Here is a 23,668-nt window from a genome sequence, read left to right as displayed (position 1 = left end):
CTTTCCCCGGATTCAGGGGTAGATCTCTATATGCTTGAGCAAGCTCGATATGGACCATTCCCTCCCGCTTACTTTACTGTGAGGGGAGGTTGCAGTTGCCTTCGGCCAAGCAGGAATAGTGAGGTTCTGCATATTGGCTCCAAGAGTTTGCCTGTTTGGTATTAATTGTGTTTTCTTCTAGACTTCAGGGCACCATTGCTAGGCTATTCGAAATACTGAACATTCCAGGCTGCACGATACCCTTAAGGGGCGGTTTACTTGGAACTATTTTCTCTGTCTCCTTCCGCTGGTAGATGGACACAACCCATTAGTCTGGACTGGTCTGGTATGATTAAAGGAAAGAAAATTATCAGGTAAGAACATAATTTTTCCTTTCCCCTGAAAGCTCTGTTATCCCCTTCCCAGCCTCCCAAAGAGCCCCCTCCGTACTACCCTTCCCACGGCTCGTGATACTTAAAGCCCCTGCCCCTGAATGAGCCACCCCAACCCCCCTGAGGTCTAAGATAGGCCCTCCCCCCCCCCCCCCCAGGCCTACCTGATGTCTCTGGTGATCCGTGAAGGTTGTTGGGGGCAGTTGCAAGTCCCTATTGACCATTGTTTGTTTGTTTTTCAGTGAGCCTGGTAGATAGGGATTCCCTCATGTGAGAAGGTAGTGTCCTGCTGTCCTCACAGAAATTGAAGTTACTCACCTGTAGCAGATGGTATTTGAGGACAGCAGGACTAGTATTCTCACATACCCTTCCACCTCCGCTAGGAGTTGTATTCTTTATGCTGGCATGAAGGCACTCATGCATGGGCAGTGCAGGCCTGCCAAAGGCTTATAAAAAGTACAGAAATGCTGGATAGCATCCGCACTTGGGTTCCATCAAGGGATGTCATCCTGCTGTCCTCGGGGAAGCACTGCTAAAGGTGAGTAACTTCCTTTTCTCCCAACCCCTCTTAAATTATCTAGATTACATTTTCAGTAGTATGCTGGATGTCCCTCAGATATAATTCACTCATTAATCATTGGGAAATGTTGTGTTACCAGTATGATTCCTTGTCATGAAATTATAATGTTGTAGTCCTAGGCTTCTGACATCCATCCTAGTACATTCTGTAAGAGAAAAAGTGCCAAACTGCATTATGGTGGAGAATTAGAAGAATAGGACTAGACTATTTCATGATAAGATGGAGTTTGGCTACACTGAAATAAATCTTGTAGCATGCTATCGCACTCTTGAAACTTTGTACACTATTTCATCTCTCAGCTGCAGTTATCTATGTCTAGGATTTCATCATTTTCTGTATGGCCTTGGGGGCCCAGGCCCCCCCAACCCTGGTGGACAGTCAAGTGCCCGTGTTTTTGGCACTACTGGCTGCCCTCCTGCTCCCTGCACAGCTGTCCTTCAATTTTACGGGCCGCCAGCAGCGTCATCGAGGTACGCACACTGCCTTTGGCGGCCCAGAAGCTTTCCCTCTGCTACAATTTCTCTCCCACAGAGGCAGAGTTTCCAGGCCAGCTAAAGGCAGGGTGCTTACTTCACTGATGCTGTCAATGGCCCATAAAATAGAAGAAGGGCAGCGGTGTAGGGAGCCAGAAGGGAGTGAGTAGCAGAGAGCTGAGCAAGGAGTTTAAATTGAGAATAGGAAACGGTATGATGTCTGAAGCCCATGAGGTTGGTCTCCCTTTTCCTCTCCTATGCAGCAATCATCCCCATTCACCGTAAACAAAGCAAGCCAAACCTATGAGATGCTCTATCCACGGTGTCTTTCTTTATCGTTGGTAGCATTTTTATTTGATCTCACTTATATTTTCAAGCATGCCGGTGCAGCATATGAATGTACACAGAGGAGCTTCATCCGGACTGTTAGAATAGTAATTAGTTATAAATTGTAAATCATTGTGTTATAGGGACTCCCTGTATTTGTGCAGAGATGTTTTAACCTGGTAAAGGGCCACCAAAACAGACATCATGTTATGAGTATCAGGTGCTTAACAATCAGACATACTATTTATAAGTACAATTAAAAAAATCATTAATTATGTTGAGACATGTAAGCATTTGTCATCTTTTTTTTCTGTGCCTACATCAAAAGAAAAAGATGGCATGTGGTTACTTGCTCCTTTGTTTTATGGTATGCAGTGGTATATTATAAAAATGCACTTGGCGTTTTTTATTACTACAATTTCACAGAGAGGTATTGAATAATGAAGGAAGTACTTCCATCATTCAGAAGTTCTGTCCAGTTCAGCACACTATTAGCTGCCAAGTTCATACAAAGTTAATTATGTTCAATAGAAAATAAATCTATTGGCTAAGGCTGTTTGCTATGTGAGTATTCCATCACTGTTTAATTATTGCTACCAATGGTCTCATTTTCAAAAGAGAAGGACACTCATCTTTCGACATAAATTGGAAGATGGACGTCCTGCTCCCAGGGTCGTCCAAATCAGTATAATCCAAAACTGATTTTGGACGTCCCCAAGTGCTTTTCGTCGCAGGGACGGCCAAAGTTCAAGGTGGTGTGTCGGAGGCATAGCAAAGGCGGGACTTGGGTGTGCCTAACATTTGGACGTCCTTGACCCATAATTGAAAGAAACAAGGACGTCCCTGACGAACACTTGAATGGCTTTACCTGGTCGTGTTTTTGTTACGACCAAGGCAGAAAAAAGTTGCCCGAAATGACCAGATGACCACTGGAGAAAATTGGGGATGATCTCCCCCTACTTCCCCAGTGGTCACTAACCCCCTCCTAACCTCAAAAAATATCTTTCAAAATATTGATTGCCAGCCTGTATGCCAGTCTCAGATGTCATACTCAGGTCCATGACAGCAGTATGCAGGTCCCTGGAGCAGTTTTAGTGGGTGCAGTGCACTTCAGGCAGGCGGACCCAGGCCCATATCCCCCCTACCTGTTACGTTTGTGGAGGAAACAGCGAGCCCTCCAAAACCCACCAGAAACCTACTGTACCCACATCTAGGTGCCCCCTTTCATCCGTAAGGGCTATGGTAGTGGTGTACAGTTGTGGGTAGTGGGTTTTGGGGGGTGGTTTTGGGGGCTGAGCACACAAAGTAAGGGAGCTATGTACCTGTGAGCAATTTATGAAATCCACTTCAGTGCCCCCTTGGGTGCCCAGTTGGCGTTCTGGCATGTCAGGGGGACCAGTGTACAACAAATGCTGGCTTCTCCCACGACCAAATGGCTTGCATTTGGTTGTTTCTGACATGGACGTCCTTGGTTTCGAAAATTGCTGAAAATCAGAAATGTCCATGTCTAGGGACGACCAAATTTCAAGATTTGGACGTCCCTGACCGTATTATCAAAACAAAAGATAGACGTCCATCTTGTTTTGAAAATACAGGTTTCCCCGCCCCTGGATAGGGACGTTTTGCGAGGACGTCCAAATTGAAACGTGGACGTCCCTTTCGAAAATGCCCCTCCGAGTATACATATTAAAGGTATTTGCTTTAAACTTTGTTTTTATTTGTTTATCCAGTCCTTATATGCACATGGTTTTGCTTTTTAAACCCAAAAGTGAATCCTAAGGTGGTGGAACAGTTAGGTATAAACTCTGTTGTTTCTGACTTGTTTTAGACTGTTTTGGGTTCTACTGATCTGTACATCTTCTGTCTAATTTTGGGAGATGGAAATGAGAAAATAAAAATTAAGTTTTGGATATACTCTGTAGAAGTTGTTCATTTGTACAATGTGTATATGGATTCATGTTCTGGTGTGTGCATGTCTATACATATGTGCTTAAAGGAACTTCCTCCCCACCCCACTCTCCCCCCCCCAAAAAAAAACACATCAAAACGCAACCTTCCACAGAAATACACATGCAGTTCAAAATTGCAAACACAGCTCACCAGAGCATAGGCATATTAACGACTTGGCAGGCAGGTTCCCAAGTACTTACAGGAGCTACACCCCCCCCCCCCCCCCCCCCACCCACCCACCCACACCCACACCCACACACACACAAAAAAGGAAAAACCAACCTTCCACATAAGCAACAAACACACAAAAAAGAAAAACACACACACATTCACTCTCTCTCTCTCACACACAGTCAATCTCACACATACTCACCCAAACATACACACTCCAAGGAAAACCTTGCTAGCGCCCGTTTCATTTGTGTCAGAAACGGCCCTTTTTTACTAGTGTAGCAATATTCTGTACTCTTAGTGAGATATCACTGATCTGTTAATTGTACAAATACTCAATGAGGTATCTAATAAAGAGCAATCTGGGAAGTATTCAGATACTGTGTTAACTGATTGTGTCACAAGTCTGAGCTTCCTATGAGAAATCCTATGCTTATATTGCTTTTCCTATTGATCCTGTATTGCATTTATTTGGTGAGTAATAAAAACTTTATAAGATTATTTCTCGTATCTGTAGTTTTCTCTTACTTACTTAGCTTCTGTATTACTCAGAGTGCGTGCACTGCTCTGCTGGAACAGAAGTCTAGGTATTACAGAGAAATAGATGTAATTCCCCATAATAACGGACACCTAAAGGCAGCCTTGGGTGTTTTGTTCCTTCTAAGGTATTGTGGCTGAACCACAGAGCTGGGAGGGATAGATACTCGCTAAATATATACAATAAGAAGAAAGGGGTGGAAGGAATACTGTCCGGAACTCCAGGGTCTTGAACTGGTTAATGTCAGCTTCAAAAAGGAGAGAAAGCAGTAAAACCAGAGGAAAGGACTGGAAGATTTACTTTATTAATACAGCTTAATAAGCCATTTTATATTTGTTATAAAGCAATGTTGATATGTACCACTGCAGTAATTATTTTCCAGGATACTGTGATGTGTGTTGAAAGGTTGACCAGTCTCAAGTCTACTATAATGGCAGAGTTTAAGTTATGGGATAATGCAGCTTTATTTAAAAACTAGTAAGAAAGGCCCATTTCTGAGGCCAATGAAACGGGCGCTAGCAAGGCGCTTTCATTCCCATCCCCTTCCCCTTGTTGCTGGACTTACCCTCTGTGCTTCAGGGTGGTCGTGGGCGCTCCGCCCCGGCCGGCGACCCGCCCCGCGACGTAGAGAGTGGCTGGCTGGCTCCCTCGCTGCCTGTGACCTACAGCCTGCCTGGCTCACTCCCTCGGTTCGTCGTCGCGTAGTAAATCGATGTATGCCCCGCCCTTGCGTCAAACGTGATGACGTTGAGGGCGGAGCGATGCTATTGGTCAAGTGTCATAGCTCCGCCCTCGACGTCATTACGTTTGACGCAAGGGCGGGGCAAACAGCAATGGGGCTAAATTCTGATCTCTGGCACCTCACAAACCGGAAGTTGCAGCTTCATTAGAACGTTGAGGTAGGAAATTATGTGCGGAAGGGGCATGGCTGTGGGCGGGTCTATCAGAGTGAGTGGTGCATGAGTGACAGTGAGTGGTGACAGCCTAAGTGCAGGGCTCCAGGGTTTCCCTGCCACAGAGTGAGCTTCAGAATGTTTGAGGTGAGAATTATTAATATAGATGTCAGTGTTTCCAAGGTTTCCATAAGTGTGTATGTGGCTTATGTTGATACAGGACAGACTGTTTACTTGGAAATCTGTTATCAAGTGCACTCTAAGGCATTATTTAGGAGTATACCAAGCACTACTCACACCTATATGCCTAGTCCCCCATGTTAACTCTGGGGCTCCCCCAAAATGTCAAGTCCGGTTACACCCCTGAAGGACAAAAAAACAGCAAATAGACTTCCTCAAGGATGGAGTCTATAAACACACTCCCAGGAATGACAGATGACCGTGTCCATATGCTGTCATTCCTGGGAGTCTGTTTATAGACTCCGTCCTGGAGGAAGTCTATTTGCTGGTTTTTTTGTCTTGCTGTTTTGCTTTAGCTTGCTTCGCATTCAAGCCCCTGATGCAGCCCTTATGGGCAAAACACATCTGTGTTGGGCGATTATTTTATAATAAAATTTTGAACTGTACTATTGACTGATCTGCTTTGTTTGCTTCCACGGTGCTCTAAGTTGGGCCTTTTACAAAGGTATGCTAGCGTTTTTAGCCCGCACTAAAAATAAGTGTGCACTAAATGCTAGAGACGCCCATATATTCCTACGGGTGTCTCTAGCGTTTAGTGCTCACTAATCAGCGCCCGCTAAAAATGCTACTGCGGCTTTGTAAAATACTCCCTCAATGCCTTAAGAATCACAAAAACAACTTGAATATAAACAATTTTTAAGTTTAAAATGCTGTTTCGATAACATAAATGGGGGCTCATTTTTAAAACGCTTGGACTTACAAAGTTCCATAGGTTACTATGGGGCTCATTTTCAAAAGAAAAAAAGTTTTAAAAAGTGGCACTTGGACGTTTTGCTTGCAAAAACATTCAAATCGCTATTTTTGAAACCTATTTTGCAGATATTTAAATATGCTCAATTCCCCGCATTCAGTTTTGAGCAACATATATAGAATCTGTGCTATGCCCCGGATTCTATATAGCATGCCTAGAGGTCTGTTCCGAAATCCAGGCATATTCTGTTAATAATGTTCATAACTTAATTGGCTTAAGTTGATCTGCGTTGATGACAGCACTTGAGCAATAATAAGCACTAATTGGAAATAATTAGAATTTATGCACACAACTCGCTAAGCATATTCTGTACTAAACTGTGCCTAAATTCAAATGCACACAGTTCAAAAGGGGTGTGGCTATAAGCAGGGAAATGGGCATTTTGTGGTCTTTCCAAAATTTATGCACAGTGTGAATAAATTTACGCTCCACGTTTTCATTAAATGGACGCGTTTAGTTTTAGGCACTGGGATATCAACTAAGTGTATTCTATATAATGTACCTCCTAAATCTAGGTGCCACTTATAGAAGTGGTGGAAATGTTTACCACATGGATTTTGTAGGCGCGTTATGTAGAATCTGGCCCTATATGTGTAAGGTGCATGGTAACATTTACACCTGCCTTAATGTCCATGCATTCAGTCTGAGTTTGATTTCTATAGGATTTGTGCTAGTATTTTATAAAAATACATAGCCACTGTCTTTATTAACCTAGGCACCATGTTATTAAATTACCCTATTATTGATTGATTGATTGAAAAATGTTTATACCATCTATAACCTACGTAGTTTCCCTACAAACATACATACATTTCCTTAAGGTCTACTGTTAATTGTATATAAAATACAGTTAAAATGATTTTCTTTCTGTTTGTCACCATCTCAAAATATGGCTAAAAGTCCTTATGTAGCAGAGCAATCCATATGCTTCCAGCCCTACTGAGAGGGGCCAGTTTTCAGATAGGTGATGGATGTACCTCACTATTTACACATTGTGCATGTTTTTGAAAATTGTGCTTAAAATTATGAAACAAGGACCAAGATGAAGCAGAGAATAGAGGCCAACCGAATACATAAAGGATGGCAAGACTTTAAAGCAAGAGTTGTCATCCCAGTCCTTTGACATACCTAGCTAGGCATGTTTATTGTGGATATCCAGAAAACCTGACTGGCTAATAGGCTTATTTTCAAAGCACTTAGCCTCCCAAAGTTCCATAGAAACCTATGGAACTTAGCCTCCCAAAGTGCTTTGAAAATATGCCTCTAAGTGTGTCCCAAAGACTGGGTTGAGTAGAGATTTGCACGAGGACAGAAATTTCATTCATCCCCACTCATCACCAGTGAAGTCTAACCCATACCCACCTGTATCCACTAAGATCCATCCATCCCCACAATCTCCTCCATCCCCCCCCCCCCCCCCCCCCCAATACCCTCTGGAGTCAACATTATTATTTATCTGCTCGCAGCCCTCTGTTTCTTCCCAACCAACAGCCTCCTTGGTTTTTTGGATGGTATTCACTATTCAGCCAATGAGTGTTCCATACCTCAGTTTGGTGTTCCAGCTGCCTCTCTGAGCATTCCAAGCCTCATTCTGGTGCTCCAGTTGCCTCTTCCAGTGCATTCCAAGCCTCATTATGAAGTCCCCAGAGATTTTGACTAGAATCCTGCAAGAATCCCACAGCAACTTCTATCTGTACAGGAATCCCATGGTAACTTCCATCCCCGCGTGAATTCCGCAGGTTCCACGGGATTCCCAGAGTCCTCATTTCTGTGCAGCTCTCTAATTGAGAATCCTGCTCTACAGTAAAGAATCCAATATAGAAGCATAGGAGAGATGAACTAGGAATGAAGAGGTTTTGGGTTCTGAGAGACAGGCTAAGGTAATAAAAATAGAGTCAATGAAAGTAACATGAGGAACATAGTTCTGGATTGATGAACATGCTTTTATATACATTCAAATGTATAACACTTAATGTTTAAATAGGTTGTTGTTTTTTTTGTTTGTTTTGTGTGTGTATGTGCGTGTGTATGTTTGTCCATATGCACTTTCTGTTTATTCAACATTCATGGCTCCTTGGTAGCCCATACTGTCTCTAATTGGGTGGGAATCAGAAATATCTCCTCCAATTCTTCAGTCAAGAAGGGCTTATGGCAGAAGTGCACTGAAGCCATCATAAACTTGCCACATCTGTTGTTATAGTCTTACCAACAGTGGTGTATAGATACACATAGTAAACGTGCCCTGCTTCTTGAAGCTTATAGTCTAATAGACAGATGAGAAACATGGAAAAAAAACATACCTGTGTGAGGGAGTCATACACTAATATAGCAGCAAAGAAATAAATTGTTTTTAAAACTTGGGTTTTTTTCTGCTCTATTGCTGCTACAATCCTGGCAGAAGGGAAGCAATATTTTATTTTTAAAAATGTTTATTTTTTTATTAAAGTCTTGACTTTTACATTTATTACATAAACTAGAAGTAAAAATACATTTTAATTTACCGTTATTGTGTACTTCTACAGATAATGGATTTATCCCAGATATGTTACTAGAGGATGTACTGAAGACTCTCGATCTTGTGTCAGAACCCGAGTAGTAAGTAGAAATGTTTTTCATATCCATTAATTTTTCCATAGCTAAAGTGCATTTTGTTTCAGAAGTCAAGACGGTGCATATGAGGCTTCACTGAATATTTTAATGAAATATTTAGGGTTATTTATAACATTTATAATCCGCACAATCTCAAATGTTCTTGGCAGATTACAGTCATTTACATACATTGGGGTCCTTTTACTAAGCGGTGGTAAGCAGTAACATGTGCTTACCATGCAGGAAAATGCACTACCATGGAGCGCATTCAGGCGTTTTGTGGTACTGTTGGCATCTGCACACACTTCCCATATGCAAAAAGATACTTTTTATTTTCTTAGCTATGGGGGCGTGTTTAGGGGAAAGAGGGTAGGCATGCCCAGTGCTAATCAGTTAGCGGAGCTACATTGCTGCATGCCTACCAATTAATGCATGGTTAGTGCGTGAACCCTCGCCACCTACTAAATAGGCGTCGGTAAGGGCTCAGGGGCTAATGGCCATGCGCTAATTGGGAAAGTAGCATGTGGCCATTAATTGAGGAAATCGAATATTTTACAGCTGTGGTAAAGTAGCCTCAGCATGTGGGGAAACTCATGCGCTCGTCATAGCACAGGCTGCTTAGCACTTTTTAGTAAAAGGGCCCCATAATTTCTAAAAACAAACAAATTACATACAACAGAATCCAACATCAGATCCCCACTTTCCTCTTCTCAAATTAAAAAAAAAATCTTGCACCTGTATTTTAATAAATTATGTCTCATCTTAAACTCTAATGTATGCCTGTTGACACAAAAATACTTTAAGTTCTTTTTTAAATACTCCCAGATTTGCACCTGTCTCGTAAGAACATAAGAATAGCCATACTGGGTCAGGCCAATGATCCATCTAGCCTAGTATTCTATTTCCAAAAGTGGCCAATCCGGGTCACAAGTACCTTGCAGAAACCCAAATAGTAGCAACATTTCATTCTACCAATGCCACTCTTCCCCATGCTTATCTCAATAACAGACTGTGGACTTTAACTCTAGGATCATGTCCAAACCTGTTTTAAACCCAGATACACTAACCACTGTTACCACATTGTTATGACCTGGTTTTACAGCCTGCTTTACTGACACACTCAGTAATTACTGTGGATTCTTTTGGATTCGTATTAGGTAAATGAGACTTTTATTAGAGGTTCTAAAATACACAATGATTAAGCTATATACACAATGATCATAACTGAAAAGAAACAATACTTCCCTATCTGTAGTTAAAAAGAAACAATCATTACATCACTGGTCCCTACATCCAAGCAATGCTAGGAGTTTCTAGACCAGGAAAAGAAGCAGTAAACAACATTATACATACATCATCACTGGTCCTTAATCTCTACATCCAGGCTCTTTACATCAGCTGAGAGAAGCCCCTTTTTCAGCTAAGCCGGAGTCTGATAACCAGGAGTCTGGTTCTATGCGATGTGTCCACCCATAGATGAGCTTCCAGCTTCACTGTGAAAGGCCCCCCTTTTTATTAGGCTTAGAACTCATGTTCAGAGCTAGGGAAAATTACAGAATGCTTGAGAATTTCTCTGTTTTGGTAAACAAGCCATACTGTGGGAATGTGGTCACATGTTTCTCAGTCCAGGTGGTCAGTCTGAACTCGAAAGAGTCTCCACCTCTCCCTTCACATACGAAATTAATTAGAGCTGTGTCTTATCTTCTACATTCCAACTTATTTTCACACAAAGTTAATTTTTAAACAGAATTACTTCTAATCAAAAATACAGACCCCCGAGTGCAATGTCGGTCAAGGCAGAGTTGAAAAACAATGTTTAAAATTCACTTCTATTACACACATCCTCCAGCAGCAAATTCCAAAGCTTAACTATTCATTGTGTTGAATGAAAAAATATTTTCTCCTTCAATGTAACTTCATTGAGTGTCCCCCTAGTCTTTGTACTTTTTGAAAGAGTAAAAAATTGATTCAGTTAAACTCATTCTTCACCACTCAGGATTTTATAGACCTCAATCAGATCTCCCCTCAGTCATCTCTTTTCTAAATTGAAGAAACCTAACCTCTTTAGCCTTTCCTCATATGAGAGGAGTTCCATCCCCTTTATCATTCTGGTTGCTCTTTGAACTTTTTCTAACTCTGCTATATCTTTTTTAAGATACAGCGACCAGAATTGAATGCAGTACTCAAGGTGAGGTTGCATCATGAAGCAATACAGAGGCGTTACAGTATTTTTGGTCTTATTTATCAACCCTTTCCTAATAATTCCTAGTATCCTCTGGCAAATTATTCCAAAGTTGTGGTCCAATAACATACAGTATTGATGATTGATATTCTTCCAATCTGATTTTATTTTGTGATGTAACTTCCAATAAAGCTCTATTTTTGGACCTTAATACTTGTATAGGTTGATAAATACGGAATTTCATAGCAATAATCACAGAAACTTGCTTCAAACAGATTATAAAAACAATGCATAATATCGTAAATCTAATCCTGTACTCTATAGGGAGCCAGTGAAGTTGTTTTAAGATAGGCGAAGTATGACTGAACTGGCTACAACCCCATTAAAACCCTTGCTACTGAATCATGTGCTATCTGAAGAGCTTTCTTCTGATTCTTGCGTATTCCCACAAGGAGACTGTTACAATAGTCAAAACAAGAAGAAATAATACTGTGGATCACCATGCGAAAGTTCTCTGGACTGAGCAAATGTTTTAATCGTCTTAACATTCTCAATTTAAAAATAAAGACATCTTTGACAGTTTTAAGAACAGGAAATTTCATACTGAGTGAGAAATCTATAATTATCCCTAAATTCTGAATTGTATCCACAATAGGGTTCATAGCAAAAGAAGTTGTAATATCTGAGCAGGGATAGCTAGGCAAAAATAAAATCTGAGTTTTAGCAATATTTAATTTCTTATGGTTGGCCCTCATCCGCTGTCTGATTGAATTTAAATACAGTGTCAGTTCTCTGAATTAGTTGCCCCTAAGAAAGGAAAAGTATAGTTTAAAGAAGGAACACTGGAGAAAAAAAGTTTTTTAATTTCACCTAGCTCATGTCTTGTACATTTCAGCTTTCTTGGTTTTTCTGGTGTTTTAACATTGCAATTCTTTTTTTTTTTTTTTACCCTTTTTCTTTTCCCCGTCCTCTCTCACTGTAGCCTCACTGCCTATCTTCCCCTCCACGAAATGTTTCTACTCTTTCAGTCTTGCTTTACATCTACCCTCTAATCTTTCACTGTGCATTGTACCAGTGGTTCCCAAACCTGGTCCTGGAGGCACCCCAGCCAGTCGAGTTTTCACGATACCCACAATGAATATTCATGAGAGAAATTTGCATACAGTGGAGGTAGTGCATGCAGATCTCTCTCATGAATATTCATTGTGGATATCCTGGAAACTTGACTGGCTGGGGTGCCTCCAGGACCAGGTTTGGGAACCACTGCACTATGCCATTCTTCTGTTTGTATCGCCTGTTCCATACCAAATACAATCCCTTTCCTCTTTCTCACTCCTTCTTCTTTAACCCATTTGCACCTACCCATTCCATCCATATCTTTCTGTCTTTACTAATTAGCTCCTTTGTCCCTTCTACCCTCCCTTTCTCTTTCATCCTTCATGCCAGCTCTTCTGTATCTTCTCAACCCTTCAGTCTTTCACATCTGAATTCCTCCCCAACTGTCTGCACTTAGTTATATCCCTCATTCTTCTTTCCCCAGATACTATATATTAGACTGAACCCTACTTTCCTCCTGCACCCATGCCTGCAACCATCACTAAACTAAAGCACTCTGGTATTTTGAGGGGTTGGGAGGGGTGAAAAAAGGAATGTTGACTAAATTTCCTATATGACATGCATGGGCAAAGAACAGATGTCATACTGTATCATCATTCCCGTGCTTCTTCCCTGTCTTATATCCTCCATTCTGCTCCTTCCAAATTCCTCCCCTTATTATTTTTCTCTTCTCCAGATTTTATGTTTATCCCTCCCCCTCTTTCTCAAGTATTTCTCTGTTCTATTGTTTCTCTGCATCATCTCCTGTACATACAGCTCTCACCTCCCTACATTTCTCTCCATCTCCTCTGCCCCCATTCCATGATCACCCTTTCCCCTTTGCAGTACTCTTCCATGGTCCTATCCATCCCTATTCTTTTCTACACCTAGGGCCCCTTTTACCAAGCTGTGGCAAAAGGGGACCGGCGCTGGTACATGTTTTACACAAGCGCCGAGACCTCCTACCGCAGCTGGTAAAAAGGAAGTCTCGCTTTCTGACAGGAAATGGATGGGTGGCAAGTAAAGCACTTGCTGCGTGGCCATTTCGGGGAGGGGGCCCTTACCGTCACTAGTTGAGGTAGCGGTAAGGGCTCCCACATTAACCTGGCGGTAGCCAGGCAGTGATTACCACCAGGTACACTCCGGCGCTACAGAAATAAAAGAGAGGTCTAGCACAAACTCTTCAAAAAGGCAAACTAAATATTACCATGTTTAAAAGGCTTCTCCTACCCACCTCATCAGTTATATGAGTGTGGTCTAACACAGTGATTCCCATAATTTGTTGTGGCACATCCAGCACTGGATTAACTTTGCCATCACACACCATCCTCATACTTTTTTCCCCCATCATATCCTCTGACATTCTATTCTCAATATTTGTTAGTTACCCAGTCCCTAATATTAGGTTCTATGAGACATACAAGAATTAAGACAGGTGCATATACCAGGAACTACAGAACTGAAACAAAATCAGATACTAAAACAATAATTAAATATCATTCGCATAATGCTGACATCACTTTGCCTTTCCTTCTCCCAGCCCCTGACAGCAGCAGCATCTCTCCTTCCAACATATAGCAACACCACCTTTTCTCCCACCTCCAGCATCATATTCTGTTCCCTCTTCCTCACTGTTTGTCACCTTGCCTGTCCTTTCCTTTTATCCAGCAAGAGTAATCAAGAAAGCAGCTCTCCTTCCTGCTGTTGCCACTGCCTCTTTCTCTTCCCACTGCCTCTTTCTCTTCCAGCTTTCTCCTGAAGTCAAAACTATGCTGGGCCCCAAAATCGTGTTGAGACCTGACCCCATGTAGTTCCCAATTCTAAAGGTTATCAATAGAAATCAAACAAAATAAAACATGGAAAAGAAAATAAGATGATACCTTTTTTATTGGACATAACTTAATACATTTCTTGATTAGCTTTTGAAGGTTGCCCTTCTTCGTCAGATCGGAAATAAGCAAATGTGGTAGCAGATAGTATATATAAGAGAAACATCAAAGCATTACTTTGACAGTCTGACAGAGTGAGAGGATGGAAACTAAAGGAAACTAGTAGGGGAGTCAGCAACAGCAGGTAAGAAGTACTGCCTGTTGATCCCCTATCCACTTCCTGGGAGGAGAGTAAGGGCAGAAGATATAGGGGAAGAGAAAGGAAGACTGCTGTCAGCTGCCCTGGCCTACCTCCGTCTTCACCTCTGCTAGCAGCCACATTTTGCAGCACACCGGGTGTTTCTCTGTAGCATGCCAGTTGGGAACCTCTGGTCTAACAGACTGGGGCCCTTCTACCAAGCTGCGGGAAAAAGGGCCCTTTGCTGGCAGCAGGGGTCGTTTTTCCCACGTACCAGGGCCCTTTTTACTGCAGTGGGTAAAAAAAAGCCTCCAGCACACATGGCCATGCGGTAAAAGAACTCGTACCACATGGCCATGCGACAGGGAGCCCTTACTGCCACCCATTGAGAGGGCGATAAGGGCTCGCGCGCTAACCCAGTGGTAACCAGGCAGCACGTGGCAATGCCCGATTACCACTGGGTTAGCGCGGGAGCCCTTATCGCCACCCATTGAGGTGGTGATAAGGGTTCCAGCGCTAACCTGGCAATAACCAGGCAGCACGCGGTGATGCACAATTACTGCCGGGTTACCGCTGCACATGCCATTTCCGGGGGTTTTCTTTTTCCCCTGGAAATGATGTACACTCGGGGCGGACTACCGCTGGCAGCCACGTTGGGCCAGTGGTAGTCCCGAAAGAGCGAGCAATAAGCCCACGTATGGTAGGATATAGAGGCCTGATGGCTATATGGGCAGAGAGAATGGTGGAAGCCAGAGACTAGGTTACCTATCCCTTCAAGGACTTTTAGTAGGCCCCTCTCTAAGTTAGCAATCAAAGAGCTTAACCCCTTGAGATAATCAACACACCTAAACTAAACCTACCAGTTTCAGACACCCTAAAAATTCTTGGAGTCACCATTGATCGACACCTAACACTTGAGAATCATGCGACAAACATAACTAAAAAGATGTTTCACTCAATGTGGAAACTAAAAAGAATTAAACCATTTTTTCCAAGGTCTGTCTTCCACAATCTGGTACAATCACTAGTACTCAGTCATCTGGATTATTGTAACTCACTATACGCTGGCTGCAAAGAACAAATACTTAAAAAACTCCAGACAGCCCAGAACACGGCAGCCAGATTAATATTCGGCAAATCAAAATATGAATACGCGACACCCCTACGAGAAAAACTACACTGGCTCCCACTTAAAGAACGCATCACGTTCAAACTTGTACCCTAGTCCATAAAATCATCCATGGAGACGCCCCAGCCTACATATCAGACCTAATAGAACTACCACCCAGGAACGCAATAAAATCTTCTCGCACATTCCTCAATCTTCATCCTCCCAATTGTAAAGGTCTGAAATACAAATTAATGCACGCATCTACCTTTTCCTATATGAGCACACAGCTATGGAATGCACTACCACACAACCTGAAAACGGTCCATGAATTGACCAATTTCCGTAAACTACTGAAAACTTATCTCTTCGACAAGATATATCACAAAGATCAACACGTGTAACTGCACAATCATTAATATATATAGGAATGTCTTATAATGGCTTTTGCTTTAATACAACCATGTACTTCCCCACCATGTAACCCAAAACCCTCTGTAAAACCAAATGTATATTCTCTTCTATTTCCAGTATCTACGACAAATTGTAAGCCACATTGAGCCTGCAAAGAGGTGGGATAATGTGGGATACAAATGCAATAAATAAATAAAATAAATAATCTCACAATTTTCCACAACAGTGCTGTGTTGCAGACTTGATGTCAGATTGGTTTTGTGGGATGGGAGAAAGAGGGGATGGAATGCACAGGAAGGAGACAGCTTAGGGAGAAGGGTATATTATTCAGAAGTGGCTTGAAGTGGTGGATATATCCCAAATTTGTTTAAAAATAATTATCATATTGCTTTTTTGAATGTGAATGATGCAGCAACTGTTAAGCATGTGTGGAAGTGGTCTATGGGGAGTAGAGTGAGGGGCATTGTGTGCAGTAATGATGCCAAGCAAGGTGAAGGTCTTAGACACAGTGCAGTCGTTATAGTGATAACTGAATATTGCGAGTACAAAGGCGGGTTGGGCCAGTGGGTACAGTGTAGTATAGTATGTGGGGGCTAGGGACTGTTGAAATAGAATGTTTGAGGGAGGTACTGTAATAGACAGTGCAGCAAGTTAAGTGGAGGGACGGGAGGCAGGGACTATTAGGATCCTGCAGCTCAGTCTGAATATGGTGAAGAAAGGTCTGTCATCCTTCAGAGAAGCAAGCGATGAGAGGCAGCCTGAATTTACATGATTGCTGGTTTCCCTTCTGGTCAGTATCGTTGAATGGATCACTTTTGTACTTATGACAGAAATTAACTTCATTCCTAAGCCATGGTATATGTGATACCTTAATCTTTGCTAGTTCTCAGCTTGACCTTCCATCGTGCTCTGAGGTCATTCTCTTACACTTCTAGGATTTAATATACATTAGCAGCATGTCAAAGTGCCCTCCGATATTCATTTTTAATATGACTAGTGGCACTCTGTACAGTTGAGAATATTTCTTTATCTCTCTGCCACATTTTCTTGGTCTTTCGCATTTTTTATTATCTGAGAATCATCTATCTCTACATTGTACAAAATAGTTGCTTGGTACTGACACTTCTACTATCAGTGATCTTGTGCTTTTATTTCTAACACAAAAATTGGAAAGAATTATGCAAAAGGGGTTGAGTATGTCTAGGGGGCAAACTATGGTTTATAACAAACAAGCTGTTCAAAGGGTAGATCTTCAGCAAGAGCACAGCATATAAAAGAGATCAGCCAAAGAATGGCAACAAGTTGGCTTGGGATGATAATTTATTTTTGCATGCTTTCAGATTGTGTGTACATAAAAAAAAATCTGGCAGTCAGTTAAACAATGTTTCATAAATTGGCAACCCTATATATTTCATAGTATAAGATTCCAAGACCAAGCAGAACAAAAGAATATTCTGGGCTATCTAGCATAGGTTGGGCAGAGAGATGTGGAATGGAATGTTCCAACGGCTTTATCACAGTTTTTCTACTTTTCCACAAGTATAAAAAGTTTAAAAGGTTAAAAGCACTTTGTTTAGAAATAACGGGAACTGCCTAACTTCTACAACACTCTGGCTCAGATATCTGTCAGTCTCTAGCAAAAATAAATACATTTATGTCTGAAAGTCCAGTGAATGAGAAAATCTGTTTGCATTTGTTAAAATGGACATGGTGGATATGCCTGTGTAGTGGAGACTTAAATAGAGCATCTACAGTGGTAACTCCTGTGTTCTCTGAATATCTTCTTTGAACTACATTTTATTGTTATCTTGGTGGGGGTGGGGAATTGGGAGGTAGTTGAGGAGAGGGGTGAGTATTCCTCCCTTCTGTCTACCTTGGAAAATATCTACTACATATTTGCTTTTGAAACCGTTGCTATTGGATTCTATTATTTTTCCTAGTATTTGCCCTTCAGAGGCCAAAATAACATGATTCTGTGGAGCCCTTTGAATGTTCTATAGTCAAAGCTGAAAGAAGATTTGGTCGTGAGCCCTTCAAAGAAAATGAAAATAAAATAATTTAAAGCAACAGTAGGAGAAACACAATAATTCTTCTTAAATACCTTTAAATATGTGTATATAACCCCTGTTTCACCTTTGGCAAGGAGAAAGGGGCATATGTGAATGCTGCATGGTAATGGATAGCTTGCTTGGTTTGAATTTGTTTATCTTGTAACGCTGGTGTCCTCACTGGGTAGAAGCAATAACTTTGTGGCCACAGAGTTAGGATGCAGATACTGGGTAGAAAAATCACTGTTGGCCCTTGGCAAAGGTCTGCCTCTTTAGAATTTGGAAAATGCTTAATGAGTTTGTTTTCCATAAACAATGTAAGGTATGGCTGCTTTTAGGTTATACTCATTTGTGTCACTATTCAAAAGCACATATCAATAAAGTGGCAGCTACTATACAGGTAAGAACCCTGTCCATGAATATTCAGCTAGCGCTACTGAAATTCTTAAGACTACCTTGGCAGTATCCAGATGGCACCAGGGTGGAGTGAGAACTAATCGTGAGCATTCTGTCTAACTTGACAGATAGTGATATTCAGCAGCTTATGTGAATAAATTTAGGCCAGCAAAAAAGGCTGTCCTACCATGACAGTTTAAACTAACCATACAGCTAGCAGCAGTTGCCACTTTCCACAAATATTCAGCACCATTCTCTATCTGGATAGCAGCATTGAATATACAGAATAAATTTATATGCAACAACTTGCATAAAGAGAAAAACAATGCTGCAGCATTTGAATGTTGATCCAACTGTAAGAGTTTTGTGGGGGGGGGGTGGTTTGCAATGTACATGTACATTTTTATTATTGTAAACTGCCTTGTAGCTGTACATAAACATGAGAAAGAAATGTACAAGGGGAGATGAGCCTCTTTCAAATGAAGGAAAACTCAGGAATACGGGGGCATATGATGAAATTAAGAGGAAATAGGCTTAGGAGGAATCTAAGAAAATACTCTTTCACAGAAGGGGTGGTAGATGTGTGGAATGGCCTTCCAGCTGGGGTCGTGGAAACGAGGACTGCGTCATTATTTAAGAAAGTGTGGGACAGGCATGTGGGATCCCTTAGGAAAGAAAGAGTTAGTGGTGACTAAGGATGGGCAGACTGAATGGGCCACTTGGTGCTTATCTGCCATCATATTTCTATGTTTCTATAATTAAAATTATGCTGTTATAGAAAATAAAACTGTTTGCTATTCTACAAAATGTAGCTAAATGGCTTGGCAGACAGTACATTTAAGTCTGATATAGTTCATACAGAAAATTAAAAAGGAAAAGCATTTTTAAAAATCCGCAAAACAGCCACTTGCATGACATCTGTACACACTAGGGATTTCTTTACGTAGGAATAGCCTTGGGTTTTCATTATATAAGGAGTTCTTAACCCAGACCTCAGGACACACCCAGCCAGTCAAGTTTATAGGATTTCCACAACGAATATACATGTGATAGATTTGTATGTACTGCCTCTATTTTATAAAAATCTATCTCATTCATAGTCATTATGGATATCCTGAAAACCTGGCTGGCTGTGTGTGACTGCCCTATACAGTATGGTTCTCAACCTTTCTCATTTTTTTTTTTAATTAAAGTTTTCAACAATAACAGGAAAATACGTTTAACCAAAATCCCCAAAACAGTACATCTCCGTACTACAAGAAAAAAAAAAAAAAAACAGATCAATATAACTCACATGACAATGTTTATCTGTACATGTCACATTGAACAATACAATCGTCATAATTATCAACTTTATTTGATATACCAAAAAGTCAGTACAAAGATTAAGCAGTTTACAGTTGAAAATAAATTCATAAAGAGTAGACAAGGACCAAAACAGAACAAGGGACAAAACAAAAGTCTTTGTATTTAATTTTAAAAACAATTCAAGGGAAAGATAAAATGTATAATAGTTTGCTTTACTTTTGCAAGCTGTAATTGCAATTAGTTATTCAGTTTTAGGTTTTTTTTACAAGTTTTAATCTTTATTTACTTTGTGAGAAATCTGGGACTAATGTTCTATGTGATTAAATACATAAATTCATACTAAACTTGCTGTCAGCATCAAGAAATTAAGGGTTCCTTTTACCAAGCTGTGTGAAAAAGGGCCCTGTGGTAGCAGTGGGGGCCGTATTTTCCGCATGCCAGGGCCCTTTTTCTGCAGCAAGTAAAATGCCCCTAAAAAAAGTGGCCATGCAGGGGGGAAGCATTTATCGCCACTCATTGAGGTGGCGGTAAGGGTACTCGTGGTAACCGGGCAGCACATCAGAAATGGTGCATGCTCGAGTTGGAACTACCACCAGCGGCTGCATTGGGCTGGTGGTGATTCTGGGTTAGCATGTGATAAATCCACTTTGGGCTTACCAATGCTTTGTAAAAGGACCCCTAAGTTATTCTGGAGTACATACAAAGTTGAGCTAGGATGTTTCCCCTTACAACCTATCAAAACAAAAGAAAAAAGAAATTTCAAATTGTCATATCATCTCACTAACAGCAACACAAAATCCATTCTCAACCAGACACTTTGGGGTCTTTTTACTAAGGTGCACCGAAAAATGGCCTGTGCTTTTGTAGGTGCATGTATTGGACGCGTGTATTACCGCCCGGGGCACGCAGTAGCCGGGCGGTAGTTCCAAATTGATGTGCGTTAGACGCGCCTTGGTAAAAGGGCCCCTTTGTGAAGTAACACAAATCTTGCAAAAAGATATTCAGAATCTACGTAACAAGACTGCCATAAAATAGCAGCACTATCCTCCAGGATGCAAGGGATCTTTTACTAAAGCTTAGTTTGAGTTATCTGCAGCATGGCCCATTTTATTCCTGTGGGCCCTGCTGCAGATAACTCGTGCTAAGCTTTAGTAAAAGACCCCCACAAATTGCAAGAACTGTATCTTTAAAAAGACAGCACTGCAGATGCAGAACACAATACACCTGTTAGAAAAGACAAACAAGTTGGCTTGTTGTAGAGTCTCACACAGAAAAAGAGATCACTACCACCCCAATACTACTTTCCGTTTTTAATGCTTGAAAAATGTCTTTGGGAATAAGCATTTGTTATCTTTGCATTTTTTTCGGTGCAGGAGAAAAGTCACTTCTATTTTTATTTGTCCTGTGTTGTACTACTCACAGAGACTATAGCCTTACATACAAAAGAATAGACATACAGTAGAGGGGATCGGGTCAGTCTGGATTTTTGGATTTTCTGGATTCTCAAGCAGTACTTTTAAAATCCACATTTTAGTGTCAGTGTATCTGGCTTTAAAAACAGGTCTGGACAAGTTCCCAGAGGAAAAGTCCATAGTCTGTTGTTGAGACAGACATGGGGACGCCACTGCTTGCCATGGGATTGGTAGCATTGAATAAGAACGGCACCCCAACATAATAGCCCTGAGAAAAAAGCCCCAACAAAATAGCCTTTGACAAATCAGCCCCTAACAAAATGGCCCCTCCCACAAAATAACCCTTGACAAAATAGCCCCCTATTGTCAAAAACACATGCAGATTGTGAAAAATTGCATGAAGACCTATTTTCCACTATTAGGAAACTGGAACACTGGGCATCCAAATGTCATTTGCAAATTTAATCACCTCACTCGTCGTTCTGTTTTCCAGATCATTTATAAATATATTAAATAGCACCGGTCCCAGTACAGATCTCTGCGGCAGTCCACTATTAACCCTACACTCTGTTTTCTGTCCAGTAAACAGTTCCTAATCCACAGAAATACATTGCCTCCTGTCCCTTGACTTTTTAATTTTTTCAGGAGTCTGTCATGATGAACTTTGTCAAAAGCTTTCTGAAAATGTAGATACACTACATCAACTGGCTTACTTTTATCCACATGTTTATTTATGCCCAGTGCTTTTTTTTGTAGGAAAAAAGGTGCCAGTACTCATACCGTGCAAACCTTAAGGGCGGGGTCACTATGGCTCCGCCCCCACAGTAGCCAAACACCCCATTAGCCACATCCATTTTACTAGCCATGGAGCATATAAAAATGTAGCATTGAAAATAGTACACAAGCCCCTAAGCCCAAAACAAGAACCCTGAATACTGATTATAAACTAATAAAAATGTAGACAAGAAATCAACTGAAACCTTCCAAAACCAGACTCTGACATGCAGGATAACACCAGAAAAACAAAATAATTTTCCCCTTGCAATAAAAATAGCAGACATATATTTCAAATGTTACATTCACTATATTGCAAACTAGTAAAAAAGACCCGTTTGGTAGGCAATGAAATGGGCACTAGCAAGGTAATCCCCCACCCTCCCTCGCTGTCTCACTCTGTCCCCTCTGAGACCCACGCCCCCCTCCCTCCCTTCCTTCCGAGTTCCAGATCCCCCTTCCTTCCTCCCTTCCAGTTCCAGGCCCCCTCATGCCCCTCCCACAGAGTTACAGACTCCCCCCTCCCTCCGATTTCAACACCCCCCCCCCCTCTGCATTACTGACCCCTGGACCCCCCTGCCGCAACCTTCTCGACCCCCCCTTCCCGTTGAAACCCTCCCCCGCCGCCGTTGCATACCTGTGCTGACCCCCGACAACCGAAGTCCTCTTCTCGCCTGCGCTGTCATTGCTTGCTGAATGATCTGATCAAGTTTCTGTGCCTGCGTCTGATGCCCACCTATTTGTAGGCTCAATGTGGCTTACAAAGTATCGTAGTGGTGATTGCCATTATGGTTGATAACAAATACAAGGTTGTGTTAAGGTCACAGGTAGAGTGTTCCAGACATCATGGGGTTGAGGATAGTAAATTATCCAGTACAATCATAGATTATCTTGTGTTGCTGGGTGTGGGGATTTATGTTGGATCGGTGGGATAAGCTTTTTGAAGAGGTGGGTTTTCAATGATTTCCTGAAGTTTAGGTGGTCATGTATTGTTTTAACTGCATGCGGGAGTCCATTCCATAGTTGTGCGCTTATGTAGGACAAGTTAGATGCGTGAGTTGTTTTGTATTTTAGCCCTCTACAGTTTGGGTAATGTAGGTTTAGGTATGATCATGCTGATCCGAGTCTAGTTTCTAGTTGGTAGATCAATGAGGTCTGTCATTTACCCTGGGACTATGCCGTAGATGATTTTGTGGACTAAGGTGCAGATTTTGAAGATGATCCGTTCTTTGATTGGGAGCCAGTGCAGCTTTTCTCGAACGGGTTTAGCACTATTGAATCATGTTTTACCATATATCAGTCTGGCTGCTGTGTTTTGGGCGGTCTGGAGTTTTTTAGTGAGTTGTTCTTTACATCCCGCATATATTCTGTTGCAGTAGTCTGCATGGCTTAGGACCATTGATTGTACTAGTTTGCAAAAGGTGTCCCTCAGGAAGAAAGGTTTTATTCGTTTGAGTTTCCACATTGAGTAGATCATTTTCTGTATTACCGTTTTTACTTGGCTCTCGAGAGTGAGGTTGCGGTCGATAGTTACTCCGAGTATTTTTAGGCCATCTAAGATAGGGAGTGTGTGTCCTGGGGTGTTTAAGGTTGTGGGTTTGAAGTTGTTATGTTGAGAAGAGAGGCAGTGTGTTTTTTCAGTGATCAGTTTCAGTTGGAATGAGATTGCCCAGGAGTTCATGATGTTCAGGCTGTCATTTATTTCTTTGGTTATTTGTCAAGTCATGTCTGAAGGGAATGTGGATTGTGACGTCATCTGCATAGATGATATCACCAAAGGGGTGGAGTTCACAGTGGGGGCTATGCAAAAGGTGTATTGTTTGGGGTGGGGCTATGCAAATAAGGCAAAGCAAGGGGCAGGGCTTAGGCGGGATCAAGATGCCATATCCGGTGACAGCATCCAAGGGAGTGGGAGTGGCTTGGGCAGTGACATCAAAGGGGACATGGGGTGGGTGTGCTTAGGAGTGTTCTGATTGGCTGA

General features: G+C 41.6%; 1 protein-coding gene across 1 annotated transcript in view; it reads left to right on the top strand.

Annotated features, from left to right (window-relative positions):
• Window positions 1-23,668, top strand: part of MINDY3 (MINDY lysine 48 deubiquitinase 3) — a 468,791-nt gene that overhangs the window by 378,845 nt on the left and 66,278 nt on the right. Inside the window, exon 13 of the mRNA XM_030199997.1 lies at window positions 8,817-8,889. Coding sequence (XP_030055857.1) covers window positions 8,817-8,889 — 73 coding nt within the window. The remainder of the gene's footprint in view (window positions 1-8,816; window positions 8,890-23,668) is intronic.

Source organism: Microcaecilia unicolor, chromosome 1, assembly GCF_901765095.1.
Source record: "Microcaecilia unicolor chromosome 1, aMicUni1.1, whole genome shotgun sequence".
Lineage (NCBI taxonomy): Eukaryota > Metazoa > Chordata > Amphibia > Gymnophiona > Siphonopidae > Microcaecilia > Microcaecilia unicolor.
Note: the sequence above shows the minus strand (reverse complement) of the source record. Positions and strands in the feature narration are given on the sequence as shown.